Source organism: Equus quagga, chromosome 14 (genome assembly GCF_021613505.1).
Source record: "Equus quagga isolate Etosha38 chromosome 14, UCLA_HA_Equagga_1.0, whole genome shotgun sequence".
NCBI classification, from domain to species: domain Eukaryota; kingdom Metazoa; phylum Chordata; class Mammalia; order Perissodactyla; family Equidae; genus Equus; species Equus quagga.
Window position 1 is genome coordinate 10,828,560 of NC_060280.1, and position 15,569 is coordinate 10,844,128.

The 15,569-nt window shown below is 49.7% G+C and overlaps 1 protein-coding gene across 7 annotated transcripts in view; it reads right to left on the reverse strand.

The window, feature by feature from the left end:
* NAV2 (neuron navigator 2) overlaps nt 1-15,569 on the reverse strand; it is a 390,162-nt gene that overhangs the window by 274,358 nt on the left and 100,235 nt on the right. Inside the window, exon 1 of one of the 7 annotated variants that reach the window (XM_046685995.1) lies at nt 4,152-4,415. The exons of the other annotated variants lie outside the window; for them this stretch is intronic. Coding sequence (XP_046541951.1) covers nt 4,152-4,178 — 27 coding nt within the window. The 5' untranslated portion in view covers nt 4,179-4,415. Of the gene's footprint in view, nt 1-4,151; nt 4,416-15,569 lie in introns of those variants that run through there. 7 annotated transcript variants of the gene reach the window in all.

Below are 15,569 nucleotides of genomic sequence, written 5' to 3' on the forward strand. Positions count from 1 at the left end.
GACCTCACCACCAGATTCCGGCAGGGACCGCATCTCGCCCAGCTCCGCTGCCTAGTAGCGCCTCACAGTGGGGAGCACATGGCTGGAGGTCTAGAAGTGGCTGCCAGGTTGAGCTGAACAGAGAGAAAGGGGGCAAATCCTCGGGAAGTGACTACGTTTGAGACTTAAATAATGTGGGCTCTCAGCGAATTGTCAGACCAGGATCTCAGATCTCTTTATTGATTGAAAAGAAGGGGGGAAATAAATCACTCCATGGCTCAACCTCATTAATCAGGATGCATCCAACAAGAATCATTAATTACCTGGAGCTTCCCCTCCCCTCCCCTGTCCCCAGCCCTCAACTTTTCGAGGAAGTGAATCACAAGAAAACATCTAGATTTATTTTAAAAACCAGTTCTCATGGGCCATGCTAAGCATTGACGTAACTCAGTCCCATCTCCCTCACTTGCAGTTTTGGTAGCTCACGCAATGAAAACCATCCCTCCAATAAACTCACAACACCCTCAGTCATCAGAGACAGACTCCACTCGGTTTGGCAACTCAGCAACAATGGAGCAGGGTGTGTCTAAAAGATGTTACGCAAGGGCTAAAGCGTGCAGGGCTTCCTGTCTAAACCTCGGGCAGCCAGAGTCAATTTCTCCAGAGCCTCTTCTCCCCCAGCATTCTGGAGACTTTGGGCTGCTGTTGCTTTTACTCTGGAGCCCACTGATCCTTGATCCTGGTTTGACTCCAGGAGGGCATCTGTGAACTTTCAGTAGACACAGACCAGACAAAGAACCACAGGGTAAGAAAGGACAAAACCATCATCCTCACCCCTCACTCCAAAGCGTCAAATCATTCTAGAGAAAGGATCTAGAGAAAGGCTCTAGAATCATTCCACTCGAGTGTCCAAGATGGAGTCTGTCCCACTCTGGTCCCTCCATCTCAGAGTTCACCTCTCCCCCACCCCCACCCTCCGTGCTCCAGAGGCGCTCCGTGAGGCAGAAGAGCTGCTGTCAAAGGCTTGAAGAGATAAAGGCGGAAGGAAGGAAGGCAGCGACAGCTGAAGAATGAACTCGTTTTGATTCACTTATCAGCCCTGACAGCATTTCAAGGAGTGCGCCATTTGTCTGTTTATAACTCCACATCATTCTACATCACCCAGGCTGAAATCAAAGAGGGAAAATTGTGACAGATCAGTTGAAGAACCTGATTATTAGTTGTAACAAGAAAACCAGTAATAATTGCGCTGTGTTAAACCAACGGGGACAATAATGTTGCTAAGTTTATCCTGCAGTTAGCCCTCCATGAAGGGGTGGGGGTACTCTAAGTAAGGAACCCAAGAAAAATTCCACAAAACGGCCCCCAAAATTGGTGCCACAACTACCAAACCAGAAATCCAGACCAATATGCCAGTCCGCCTGACGGATTGAGATCAACAGCGTTAGGATCGCGGTTCCAGGAGAAAGAAAGTCAAATGTACCCCTCAGAAGGAAATGCTAGCGTGGAGATTAAAGCAAACCAGTCATTAGCATCCGAGGTGGTTTCCAGTCGATTAGCTATAATGGGAATGCTGCTGTTGGGCTTCAGTTCAAGAGGTTTGTCTTTAGACTTTGACACGTCACAATATCATTTCCATGACTGAGCGGTGTGTGGTTAAATGGTTTAGCTCCTATTGTTCTAAAGGACAAAAATGACATTGCAGCAATAGTATGGGGTGTCCACCCAGCACGTGGTATTTCTGAATACCACAAAGAATGATTATTCAATTATTCACAATTCTAAGAAAATCAAAATGCACCATTTGTTATCAAGGGCAAAGCTGGTAAGACAGTCACTTCTGCATCGCTGGCATCTGCAAGGAGCGTGGTACTCACCCCACAGGTGTAACCACATGTTCACATAACCTTTTAACTGCATGGGGTGGGGTGAGAGGCCCAGAATTAGCTGGTGGCTTTTTTCCCACTTCCCCTCTCTCCATCTAACACATCTTCCTTCAACGCAGACCTCTGCCTTGATTAAAACCCACCACCTGGAAACAAATGTTCCAACAGGTAAAACTGTGTCCCCAGCCCTATACACTGGAGAAAGAGGTGAAGCACAGAGAAGCCTATCCTTTGCTCAAGACCACACAGCATAGCAGGGGCTGAGACCAAACACTGGCTCTGCTCCCTGGTTTCCCAGAAGAATCCAGTTCTGCCCAGTGTCCTCGGTGCTCACCACATGCCCACCCTGGAGGGCAATGACTCTCCTTCCATCTCCATCTCTGCCACCTCCCGATGCGTTACTCCAGTCATTTGTGGTTTTTCATCAATCACAATAATTTCAATAATCACAAGAGCAGTGTGTCTGCAGCCTCAGGAGCTGGTGTGGACTAGGGTTGAGATCTGGCTCCGCCTCTTATCAGCCGGGTAGCCCTTGGTGAGGCACACCCCACGCTGCCTGTCAGCATCCCTCACTGGTGTTTTGCTCTTGCTGTAGTTTTGTGTAGAACTACCATTGGCCAAATGTCTACGGTGAACTGATAAAGGGAATACAGGGCTGTTTTATGGACAAAATTAGAGCATGTATGTAAGCAGTTAACACAGTGTCTGGCACACAGTATTAAATAATCGTGGTTGTTAATATGCAAATTAATAAACACTTGGTCCTTTGTCATTGTAGGTGGCTGAGAGTTCACACTTCTGAGAGCCACACTTTTTTAACTACTCCAGTGGGAATCCTTCCCAAATGGATTATCATGATCCCGGCTTTTCTAATTAACCCTTTAGCTTTTTCTTGATGACCCAGGGACATCACTATGAATAATAGTTTTTTGATGTATACAAGGATGCCCTTACGGCCTGCTGAGTTGCTGGGCCTTTCTTAAAATTCCCCAGCATCCTTTTTAATTGAATGTAAATCGAGAGAAAGTACTGTTGGGGGGGGCGTGGCCAAGTGGTTAAGTTCACACCTCCACTTGGGTGGCCCAGGGTTTCGCCAGTTCGGATTCTGGGCATGGACATGGCACTGCTCATCAAGCCATGCTGAGGCGGCATCTCACATAGCAGAACCAGAGGCACTCACAACTAGAATATACCACTACATACTGGGGGGCTTTGGGGAGAAGAAGAAGGGAAAAAAAAAAAAAGACTGGCAACAGATGTTAGCTCAGGTGCCAATCTTTAAAAAAAAAAAAAAGAGAGAGAGAGAAAGTATTATCCAAGCAGAGCCTGGACGGTCTGTGAGTGGAAGGATTTTGTGGCAAGTCTTTGAGCTGCTCCGAGGCTCAGTGGGGAAGGCTTTGTGGCTCCCGGCTGGTCTCCAGCCAGGTAAGGCTGCTGGAAAGCTGGGCTCCAGAGCACAGAGATGGGACTGGGGTCTCTCTTCCCACGTGAGCACACGCAGAACAGTCCTGCCGGCCCTCACTCTCAACACACGTTTTATAACATGGTTAATGTGAACTCATTTATACCATTATCCCATTTTCTGTCTGGACCCAGAAAACAGTAGCAGGAGCAGGGGAGGAGCCCACTGCTGGTTTTCTCCCTTTTCACCTGCAGGAACCTACTTGCCTGCACAGCCACCAAACACACACGCTGTTACCTACCCACATGTACAACCTTATTTCAGAGGGATACACACACATACACACCTACCATGTGGCTAGAGAGAGGGTCAGGGCTTACCGCTCATCTGGGTTTCCATCTTGCACCACATCCTGGTGCCATCCTCACTCGTGCTTTACCTCTGAATGTCAAGTGAAGATAAGGTGCTTAGAGCCGCACGCAGTCTTGGTGCATTAAGCAAACAGTGCCTGAGCCCCTGCCTGGGCTGGGTTCTGCTCTTGCTGGGGTCTTCTGTAGGATAATGACCACCACTGGCTGATGTCTCTGGTGACCTGATAAAGGGAACGCCTTCTAGAGTCAGACGCTTACGTTCCACGTATGCTTCAATCTCTTCCTGGCAGAGTTTTCCCAGGCAAGTTACTTAAACTAGCTGAGCCTCAGTTTCCTCATCTGTAAAACAGACCAGCTACCTATTTGGGTGATCATGAGATTGAAATGAGCTAATCTACCATGGCCGGGCCCATTTGCTGCACAGATGAGCACTGTATGTTGCTCTGGTTACAATTACCATGAAGACGACACATGAGGACTTTGCAAACAAGGGACTCTGAGTTCCCAACTCACCTGAGAGCAAGGTACTACTTCTCCCATTTCACGGATGAAGAAATCGAGGCTCTGAGATGTAAAGACTTTTCCAGTGTCACATGACAAGTAGGCAGGGTTTGAAAGCAGTGACTCTGGCTCCTAATGATGCTTCTTTGCTCCTGAGGGGTCCACACAAGAACCACTCGCCACAGAAGGTCACATGCCAGGGCAGTGCAGGAAAAGCAGCGAGAGAGAGCAACACTCACTGCACAACAGCTTCACAGTGTCACCCTCTCCTGCCCCCATGAGCAGCGCTGGCCACTTGTCACTCAGGACTACAGATCCAAGAGGGAAGCTGACACTTTCCCATGTCACCAAAGCACAAAGCAAACATAATTTTACAACAGTGTCACTAGAGCAAAAATAAAAATGCCAATATACCATCAGTCACCACTGCAGGGCTGGGTCCGAATGGGGAAATGCTCCGGAGTAAAGCTCCCCAGTTCCTGCAGTCTGAAGTGGGGCAAGGCCAGCCTGGGAATGGCCCCACGGCCACACAATGGGGGCATTGTCTGTCAGGAGCACGGACAAGCCGCAGGTGGGTGTGCACAGCAACTCGAGGTTTTGAAATTGTGCTTTAGAAAAACAAGCCAGGCTGGCGAACGTGCTGGATGAGCATGTAGTTACCTGCTTACTCCACACTGTGGTTACCCCACTTTCATGAGGCGCTCCCTCCCTCCACCCCCATGATCCCGAGACAGGTGACGCTCTGCACGGCACATCACAGCCACAGAGTACTTTCCCATGCAGTCCTCACTCGATCGCCACCACCTACGCACACGCGAGGGAGCATGTGCTTCTGTTGAGGCCCTACTGTGTGCCACGTGTTTTTGACCTGTGATCTCATCTACAGTCTCTCCCTACGGGAGTGACAACTCTGGGAGATCAGGAATTCTGACCTTATTCACCAAATTTCCCCAAACATCTAGTACAGTCCCTGGCAGATAGGTTACTAAATACCTATCAAATAAATGATCACCCCCATTTTGCATACTGGAAAACAGAGGCCCTAAAAGGTTAAGAAATGTGCATGGGGCTACACAGCTACTCAAAGGTGACGCTCCATTTGACCAAGGCGGCCTGGCCCGCAGCTCCCACAATGGTCAGAAAATCAAATGAGGCCAGGTAGGGATGAAGACTGGAATGGTTACTGGATGCTTCAGAATAAAATCGGGTCCCGCTCAGCAGGACCATCTCTCACCCACTCCAGCCGACGAGAGATCTGAACACCTTCTAACCACAATGTTCAGTGGCTCCAGGAAAACCAAATGTCAGAGCCCACTCAGAATTTCTCAAGCATCCTCTCTCCCTTCCTGTGTTCATTAGGTACTGACTAATCCACATGTTCTTCCAGGTGCTGCCTCCACGGCCGTGGGGGAATGAGGCCATTCCCAGCGGGCCCGGGACAGCTGCTGAGCACACTCTTTGACAGCAAACATCCCAAAACCCACAAGAGCTTTTCCAAGCTGCCTGGCAGTGTGGCCACGCCTGGGGGCTGGTGACACCCTGGGCAGGCCTCTCTCTGGTCCGGTCATAAACTGATCTTTTGTGTATCAGCCTCCATCTGGTCCTCCAAATCCACCGCCCCCCTCCTCTGCAGGCAGAGGGTGCCAGCAGTCATGCCTCTCGGCCACTCCCAACCAGCCCAAACGCCTCGGCTTAGCCTCCTAGGCACAGGTCCCCAGAACTTTCAGCCCCACTATGCCCGGCCAAGACCCCGGTGTCCGGGGTAACCTCTGGCAGGTTGCTTAACCTCTCTGAGTCTCAGTTTCCTCTTCACAGGATTGCTGGGTGGACAGGGTGAGACATTAGACTGAAAGGACATGCATATGTTTGAGCGCAGAGTATGCCAAGGCTTTGAGATCTTGGGAAAATCATCATTTGCTGAGCCTCAGTTTCCACATCTGTAAAATGGGATAATCTATTAGCTACTGCGAGGACTATTATGTATGTCTGCTGTGATGACTAAATAAAAATGTCTGTAAAGTGCTTAACACAGGGCCTGGCACATAGGTGGTTGCATTGTGAAAGTTTTCTTAGTTGAAACCAACTATGAAAGGTTTCATAGGTGAAAGGCACATAGGCCTTTCAATGTTAGTTTCCTTTCCTGCCTTGTCTCCACGTCCCCAACCCACAAATTCCTTGGGTCCACCACCCACACGTGGGCTCTGTGCCTCATTAACCTTCGGTCACTCCTGGTGGGTTTTCTGGTCTGGCATGTCCTTCCTCATCCCCTCCACCCAGCAGGATGTCCCCTTCTCCCAGAAACCAACCCTGACTGCCAGCTTCACTCCCTTCTCTGAAACCCAAGCCCACTACAATTAAACAACCCTGTGGCACGGGTTCCCAGGCCCCTGTGCCTTTGCCTGCGCTGTCCCCTCTGCCACCACGGCCATCTCTACCCCACCACCTGGCAGACACCTACTCGGTGTCTTAAAACCTAAGTCAAGTGTCAATCGTTGTAAAGCCATTCCCAACCCACTCTCTCCTTCCCAACACAGAATTATTTGTTCTTTCTTCTCGGCTCCAAAGGACTTTGCACATGCCTTTATCACGGCTATTATCCCCACCTATTCAAATCTCTCTCAATTAAGAGTTTCTCCAGAGCAGAGTACAAGTTTTACACATCTGTGAAACACTAGCACAATGTCTGACTCACTATCGGGGCCCAATAAACAAGCGCTTACTTACCAGCAGGTGAATGGATGGAAGGAGAACAGATGGACAAACAGAGGCAAGGAAAGAGGGACAGACAGGTGAATGTTCAGATGGACGGATGTATGGATGGGCGGGTAGAAGAAAAAACAGACGAATGATTAAATGAGGAGCTGGATGGACAGACAGATAGATGAATGAATCTGTTCCCCTTCACTGCCTAGATGATAAAGTCCATGAAATCACGATGATGTTCCATGCATCTTTTAGACCAGTCACAGGACAGGGCACAGAACAGGCCCTGGTAGGTAACACTGTGCTGCGAGACGATTTCCAGCAGCACAGGAGCAGGACCCACCTGACAGCAGACATTAACATGCTATTTAAAAAAATACACATGCATACACACGCACTGGTAGCTACAGCAGGCAAGCACTGGCTCCTGAGAGTTGATAAACTTTCAGGAAACTTGCACGCCAGTTGTTAAACACAGCCATTATTTATAAGGAAATATTATAAAGAGAAATTAAGAAAACAATCCCATTCGCAACTGCATCAAAAGAATAAAGTATCAAAGACTGGGTTTTTGTCTTTGGGCAGTAGTTTTCTAGTTGTCCAATTCTGCATTACCAGACTGGTCTAAAATTATGCAAAATACTCTCTGAAGGGATTAACACGATCTCCATGATTAGACATCCCTGAGCTCTCTACAGCGTCCTCTTAGGAGGTGATTCTGATCCCAGAAGACCAATTTAATCACAGTCACGATTACAGAACTTCAGTGGCAGAAGAACCTTCGGTGATCTGGCACAACTCTAAATTCACAGTTGAAGTAAGTGAGAACAAGTGAAACTAAATTACTTTATGTTATCCCCAAATCAAAATATACAGCATTCTATGCACCTAAAAATAAATGTACAGGCAAGTCACTCATGTGTCCACAATAAAAAATGAACCAAACAAAACTGTAGCACTTTTGTATGATAAAGCCGAACTTAGAAAACTGAATATTCTAAGGAATAAAATATTTAAAATTAATTTAAAATTCCTTTTCCAATTTTGAAATTTAATCTACATATAATGACCTGCATATACTTAAAATGTACAACTTGATGAGTTCTGACCTATATACACCCATGAAACCATCTTTACAATCATGGTAAACATTTCTACCAGCCCCAAGAACGTCCTCGCAACCCTTTATAATCCATCTTGCTGTTGCAAGGCTAACACTGACCTGCTTTATGTCATTACAGATTCCTTTGGGCTTTCTAGAACTGTGTATAAATACAAGTATATTTTTTAAAAATTGAATTGCATAAAGTTAAAAATTTTAAAAGTGGTAATAAATACTCAAAACTCAGCACTTCCTAATTATTTTAGTACATTTTACTATTGGTTATGCTCGTGAGGTTATTTCATCTACTAGACCCACACGAGGGAAATAGCATAGAATGGTGTCCTTCTGCACAACTCCTTCCAGCTGTGTTCAGAGACATCTCCTCGGTAGATGGAAATCGGCCTCAGGAGGATGATTTAACAGGGAAATCTACAAGCGCGAGCTACCTAACAGGCTTTTTTCCTTGGAGAGCCACTTGCTAAACGCTACTGGGTGCACACAGGTGCAACAGGAAAAAAAATTACTACTTATCCGCCACCCCGACCCACCCAGGTTTCTCTGTAACGAAGAATGAGTATGCAAATTTAGGGGAGTGGAGACTTAGCGGAAATGCTCTGCATGAGAAAGAGAGAATTCAGGGAGAGAAAGAGATGAGGTCTGGAGCTGAAAACTGAGAAGCAGGGAGACTGTGTGGGTGGGAGGAGGGAGAAGTCCTACAGACAAATCACAGGGCATTTATTGAAGTTGTACAGGGTCTGAACTCTCCACTTTGAAATCCTCAATGAAGTCTATATTCTTACTGGTGCTTTCTAGGGCAAGTGGAACTCCCCTTAGGAATGCCAAGAGGTGCCAAGTCCGAGTGCTTCCCAGTGGGTGAAGGGACAGGAGAGTGAGAAGGAGCCACGGCTGGGTTACTCCCGGTTCAGAGAGTGACGAGGTTTATCCACAGGGCCAAGTGGGTAGACGGTGAGCTGGCCGCATCCCTTTTGCAGCACCTAGCAGGGTACTTGTCATACGGCACTTGCTCAAGGAATGCTGGCTGGGGGCCCTCTTGGCTGCCTCCTCCCTGCACAAGCCTCCTGGGTTTTGGCATTTGTCTCCCAAACGTTTATGGTCCTCAAGCTGACCGGTGTCTCCATGCCCCTACTCCAACTCCACCACCCACTGAGGTGTCCCAACTGGCAGTGGGCCAGTCCCTGCCTTTGGACCCAGGTGACCAAAACTCACCTGGCCCTCCTTCCATTCCATCAGGGCTTGCCAGGTCCCAGGTACGCAGCTCTGGCAGGGATGGCCAGGTGAGTCACTGTGCCCAATTAACGCTGACATTTCCAATGCAGTCATCAAAGCTTAAAGCCCGGAGACTGACGGGAGGAAATGCGATCACTCTGGCAAGTTTGAGATGGCTTTTTTTTAATGGTAAAAGGATTTTTGGTTTTGGTTTGGAGTTTTTAGGGCCATTCATATCACTGCAGGTGAATGTATGTAAGCCATGCATTGCTTATTAAAATTCACAACACCCAAAACAAACTGCATGCTCTTGGTGACTATCCGACGAAGCTGCTCACCCAGGAAACCTGAGGAGTGGATAGCAGTTTAAGTATCTCCCCTGGGTCAGCTCTCTGGAGAAGATTACCAGCAGCCTGATGGATCCGGGAGAGGCAGATCCAGAGAGAACCCCAAGTGTCGGGGCGTGGCGGTCCTTTCCTGCACCAGGGGCTAGGACTGCAGGCAGGGCAAGTGCGAGGTGCTGGGGTACTGCTCTGGGTTCACCTGGAGACGGAGGGAGGTGAAATAGCTCAGGGGCCCTGGAAGGTAAGTGGAGGAGCACGTTGATGTGGATTAAGGCTGCCCCAGCTAGAGAAGCCCAAGGTGACCTGGCCTACATGCCAAACTATATGACCCAGTGGACTTTTTTTATGGTATGAATTAGGACTGCCCCAGGGAGAGAAGCCCGGGGCATCCTCACCTGCATGCCGATCTATATGGCCAGATTCGTATCTAAAGTTATATGACCGCACAATAACCAGACCCCATCTGCACTGAAATCATTTAATGACTTTTTACATCATCTTTTCTTTTTTTCCAGTAAAAATAAGTCACGTACCCATGCCTTATAAAATTAGCCCTAACCCTCAACTCAGGGCAGCAGCAGGAGCTCTGACTGCCCATGTGTCCTGTCCCCATGCAGAAGCAGCAGCACCAGCTCTGCCTGCCCATGGGTCCTGTCCCCATGCCAGCGGGGGCAGCAGAAGCGGCAGCAGCAGGAGCTCTGACCGCCCGTGGGTCCTGTCCCCACGCACCAGCTCTGCCTGCCCATGGGTCCTGTCCCCATGCCAGTGGGGGCAGCAGCAGCTGCTCTGCCTGCCCATGGGCCCTGTCCCCATGCCAGCGGGGGCAGCAGAAGCTCTGACTGCCCATGGGTCCTGTCCCCATGCTATTCCACACTATTCTCTAAATAAAAGAGCACTACTGCCAGATCTTGAGAGTCTAAGAAATCTTTCTTTCGACTCCTCGGCTCACCGACCCCGCATCACACGTCTCCTTGTTCTCTGCCACTTTCAAGCAGGTTTAGGGGTGGTACATAAGGGCTAAGTTCCACGACTTCCCTGAACTGTATGTTAGTGACAAGGAGAAAAGGTTGTGTAGTGGTTACAAGTGTGAAGTCAGGTCTGGGATTAAAGCCAGGCTTCACCTCTTAAGGTATACAGATCCAAGCAAGTCACCTGAACTCCGCAAGCTCAGTTTCTTCATCTACAAAATGGAGATATTAGTAGTACCTAGTGCATAAACTCATATTAAGGATTAATGAGAAAAAATGTGAAGCACTTGTGAGCATGCGCACATCAAGGAAGGGTAACAATGCTCATTAAGGAAGGTCCAGGTGCTCAAAGTCCTTGGGCCCAGGGGGACCTGAGGTCTGATAGCCTCATAAATGGCCAGAGAGCTACAGCCCGCTGGGCAGAGTACACAGGGCCTGGCAAAGACCCTGCTGTGCCACTTGTGGGAAAGTTGTGTGGCAAAGGCTTTAAAAATCTCTGGAGGGCAGGCAGTTCCCAGCAAAGGCTGGCACGGCACTAGGAAACGCTGTGCTGCTCCTTCCCCATTTAGGAGCCTCATTCCTTCTCAGCAACTCCACAGCCAACAGATGGTGCCTCAGTGGAAGTGGCCGTTGTGCCCGGGCCCCTCTCCAGCCCAGACGTCAGAGCTCTCAGGCCCGGGGCATCTCGGGTTTTTTGAGTTTGTATTATTATAATAGGCTTTTACTAGGAAGACTACCAGATACCAAGCTGGCACCCAGGAAAGGAGGGGCGTCTCCCCTCCCCGGGGGACAACCTGGCCCAGAGCACAAAAGAACAATCTATATAAAGATACTATTTATTCTACAAAGTCCTGGAAGAAAGGTCCGGTTGAGTCATCTCAGGAAGAACAAAGTCCTACTGCGCAGCCTCTGCCTCCCATGTGCACTGCGCACAACTTATGAAGCTCTTTCATAGACATGATCTGATCGGAGCCTTGTCACAATCCTGGGGAGAGGGGAGGCAGCTGCATTCTCCCCATTTCACAGATGAGAAAAGGGAGAGCTCAAGGGCACAAAGATTAGCAACAGAACCGCAGCCCTCCATCCACCACTGCAACCTCAGTCCGCCATCTAGGTGTCACACAGCAGTTACAAAAACCAGGCCAGGCCAGCCCATCGGATGGCCACGACATGACAGGGAGGACATCTAGGATGAAATCGGAGGAAGTCTTCTCTTGCTGGGACAACAGGAATTTGAACTCTGTGTCTATCCATCCAGGCTCAGCAGGAGATGGAAATCCCCGCACAGAGTGTGAGATGTGTTCATCGGAGCTCAGAATCACATACCATAGCTTCCTCCTACTGAAATGTGTATTTTTAACATCCTACCTCAAAAGAAATCCCTTCCACAGGGCAGTAAGCCTGGATCCCGGAGCTAAAAAATAATAACCCAAAGACATCCCCATTAATCGTGCTTAGCCGGGGCGGTGTTAACATCTAAAGGAAAAGACATCAGTGTCCAATATCCTGGCAGCACCCCCACCTTTAATGAGACAAGGCACCCGGAGGATGGAGGAACACGGGAGGACGTGAAACATTCAGAGGGCTCAGGAGAGCGGCTCACGTGGGAAACGGCCTCAAACCTGCATCAAAAGCTACCTTCCTGGGAGCTTTTTCCTACCTCATTCATCCCAACGCCATTCATATCCTTGCAGACAAGGGCAACAGAGAAGAGCCACTCACCTCAGCAACTGGTTTAGGGGCTTAAACATTTTACAGTGGATCATTCCAAGGTGAGTCGCACACAGTAATCATTAAGCAAATAAGAGAATCACACGCTTCCCTGGAAAGGAAGCCCCACTAAGCCTCGCGAGGCTCACGTTGCCCAGGAAGTTGGGTTATGAGGAGGGGCAGGGAGAAGTTTTGGGAGGAGGACAAACTACATCGTTTTTTGCAGGCTAAGCAAACCACATCCAAGTGACCACTCTGCCCCAGCATCAGCGCTGCCCTCCGCCCCGGGGTTACAGGAACCACTGAAGGCTGAGGAGGCACAAAGGACAACAGGAGCATCTCGCCGTTGCACTCTGTGTTGCAAACTCCCTGCCAGATTCCCCACAGTAAGCAGAGGCCGCAGAGGCAGCTGTCTTCCAGCTTGAAGGTCCCGTGCAGGCAGCCCCGGCCAGCGGTGGGGGAGGTCAGTGGTGCCTTCCTGGGCCTCACAGGATGGGAATCACCGCTCCCACCCACATCCTTTCTGTAGTGAAGCTCTTGCGCACTCCCGTGCAGCTCCTCAAACCCTTAGCAGAGGTCCGCTGCTCTCCCCAGGTGCACCTGCTGCAGCCACAATTGAGAAAACAGATGGGCTCCACCACACCTGTTGGCACCACGACCCTCCTGATTGTTGCCTTTGGTTTACATGACTGTAATTTTTTCAGGCCATCAACAACTTCCAGACAGATCCTCTCTACCTGCTCTAAAAATACACCACTGGGTCCTCACCCCGTGAGGACACAGGAACCAAAAAGCAACAATGAGGGGGTCAGTTAGCTCAGGGAAGCATTCCCACAGATGAAAGACACTCTCAGAGCCCTTGTGGTCTCACCCAGCACAGAAAATCAACTGGAACCCTCTCTAAACACAAGCCCAATTCAGACAAATGGCATCATCTCTCCCCAGAGACCCAGCCAGCGTCTCTCCAGGTCGCTTACCACTTTATAATGGTCACAGGAATCCCGGCTTTGGCCACGGGCGGGAACCCACAAGTTGATGCTTATAGGCATGGCTGGGCCCACGGCCGCGGTCCGGCGGTCGGCAGCCGGCCCTTCTGGGGTGTCCAGTTCAAAGCACTGTGGAGGCACGCAAAGCCTCGAAGGTTAATTTTAGCTGAAGTCACGCTCCCGCTGTGGTCAGATTTTCTTACACGGGCCACCTCCTGAATAGCGGCAGCTTATGTTACCCCAACCCGCGGGGCGGCCCTCTGGCCCTCAGCCCTGACTCCAGGCGGCTGCAATTCTTCCACCTCCAGCTCCCCCACCAGATCCTCTTCGCCCTCCAAAATAATATGACTCTCCACGCTGATATTTGCATGACACACTTGAGGGAAATAAATCACGGTTCCTTCGGCGGCCCCAAGAAAAGGAGCCTGGGGGAAGGCTCCCCGGCCCACGCTTGGTGAAGGCTGGGCAAGGAAGCCCTAGGCCGAGCGGCTGCACAAACTTCACTGGAACCGAGCGGTTTTGCTGAGGCCGCACAGGAGCAGAAACACCACGAGCTTTCATCTTCTGTAGTGGGGTTTTGACAACCTCTGTCTGCGTTGTTAGTTGTGTGGTGCCCACACGTGCCTCACTGCTTGCCCGACATTCTCTCTGTCAAAGGCAGGAACAACAGCGTCCGCCCTTCTGTTTCTCTAAAAGGCTGAGGAAGGGGAAATCTGTATGTTTCCACCCTGAAATCCCACTCCTGCAAAGGCAGAGAGCGAGCCTTCATTCCGCTTTGCAGAGGCTCTGAAAAGGCCAGTTGAGCACGCAGAGGGCCGAGGATTCCGGATTTCCGGAAGCGGGTGAGTGCAGACATCAGGAGGAAGGTCATTAGAAGCAGCCCGTTTCAGGCTCCGCTTCCTGCCAAGCTCAGCGACTGGGACCTGACAGCTTACAGAGCCAGTCTGAGCAAGGGCAGCCTGCCCCACAAAATTCTGTTCTGCTCTTGAGATTGCCTTTTTTCAGTGCGGACAGGACCATGGAAAGGCAGTGGAAAGATTAAACAAATCCAGAGTGGCCTCCTGTGATCTTCAAACAGATCCCACAGCCTGTAACCCTGCAGGCAAAACGCTGCTGGGCCGGGTCTGAAACAGGCATTAAGGCCACGCCCAGAAACTGCTGGTGTAGGACGCAATGCAATGTGTCTGCCCCACCTGAGGTCAACCTGTCACCCTCCCACGCATCCTAGGCCTCTCCTTCATAACCCTCACTATGCTGGTAATTATTTCATCACTCCAGTATTTATCCAGCACGTACTCTGTGGCAGGTACTTTTCTTGGCTCAGAGGAGTCAACACGAATTAGAAAGTGCCCTCATGCGGCTCTATTCTACTGAGGATGAAGGGTGGGAGAGAGAGGCAAAATGGCAATAAACTCAGGAGCAAGCTAAGCTAGTATCAGAGAATGATAAATGCTATGAAGAGAATGCAACAGAGAATGAATGGTGAGGGGTGGAGGGAGACTATGGTAGGGAAATCAAGAGTGGCCACTCTGAGAAGATGACAGTGAAATGGAGACCTAATGATAAGAAGGGGACAACCATGCAAAGACTCAGGGCAGTGGTTCTCCCAAACCAGCAGCCTCAGAATCACCTGGGAACGTGTTAGAAATGCAGATTCCAAGGCCCCACCCCGGAGCTGCTGAATCAGACACTGAAGGTGGGCCCGGCACTCTGGGTTTGAGCAGCTCTCTAGGGGACTCATGCACGCTACTATTCGGGAGCCACTGATCTAGAGAGAGAGCATTCCAGGTACAGAACTCTAACCAACAGAAATCCGTGGTTCTGCTCCCAGCGAGAATCCCCAGGCACGAGCCGGTTCCTAGCACTTAGTAGGAATCCAATAAATATTTTTTAACTGCTTGCCAAGCTTTTAAATCCCTGCCCCTTAGAACCCATATACAAATCCCAGAGAGATCTAAAGCACTGAAGTGCTACAGTCATAAAATTTCAGCAAAAGCACCCCCAAAGGCAGAGGGGGAGGTCATTCAGGATCCCAGGTGGTCAGTGGGAAGCTTTCTGCAGTGCCTAAAACTGCCAGCCGCTCAGATCGACTCTTCCCAATCTAATAAAACTTGGCATCGCAAAGCTGGCAATTAGATTTCCTGTAAAAGGCTAAATGCGGTGGCCTTCTGCTTCCTGATTCTGAAATTCAGTAAGAAAGGCATTAGCGTGTGGCAGCTGGGATAATCATTTAATTGATCTTTTCCACCCAGAGAAGCCTCTCTTCCCTGCTCCGACCCACTGAATTGTAAATCAATGTCACCTTCATTGTGAGCATGAAAAGGCAGGAAAAAAAAAAAACACCCCCGTCCCCAAACCAAATTGGAGTCAATTTCCTAATGGGGCCT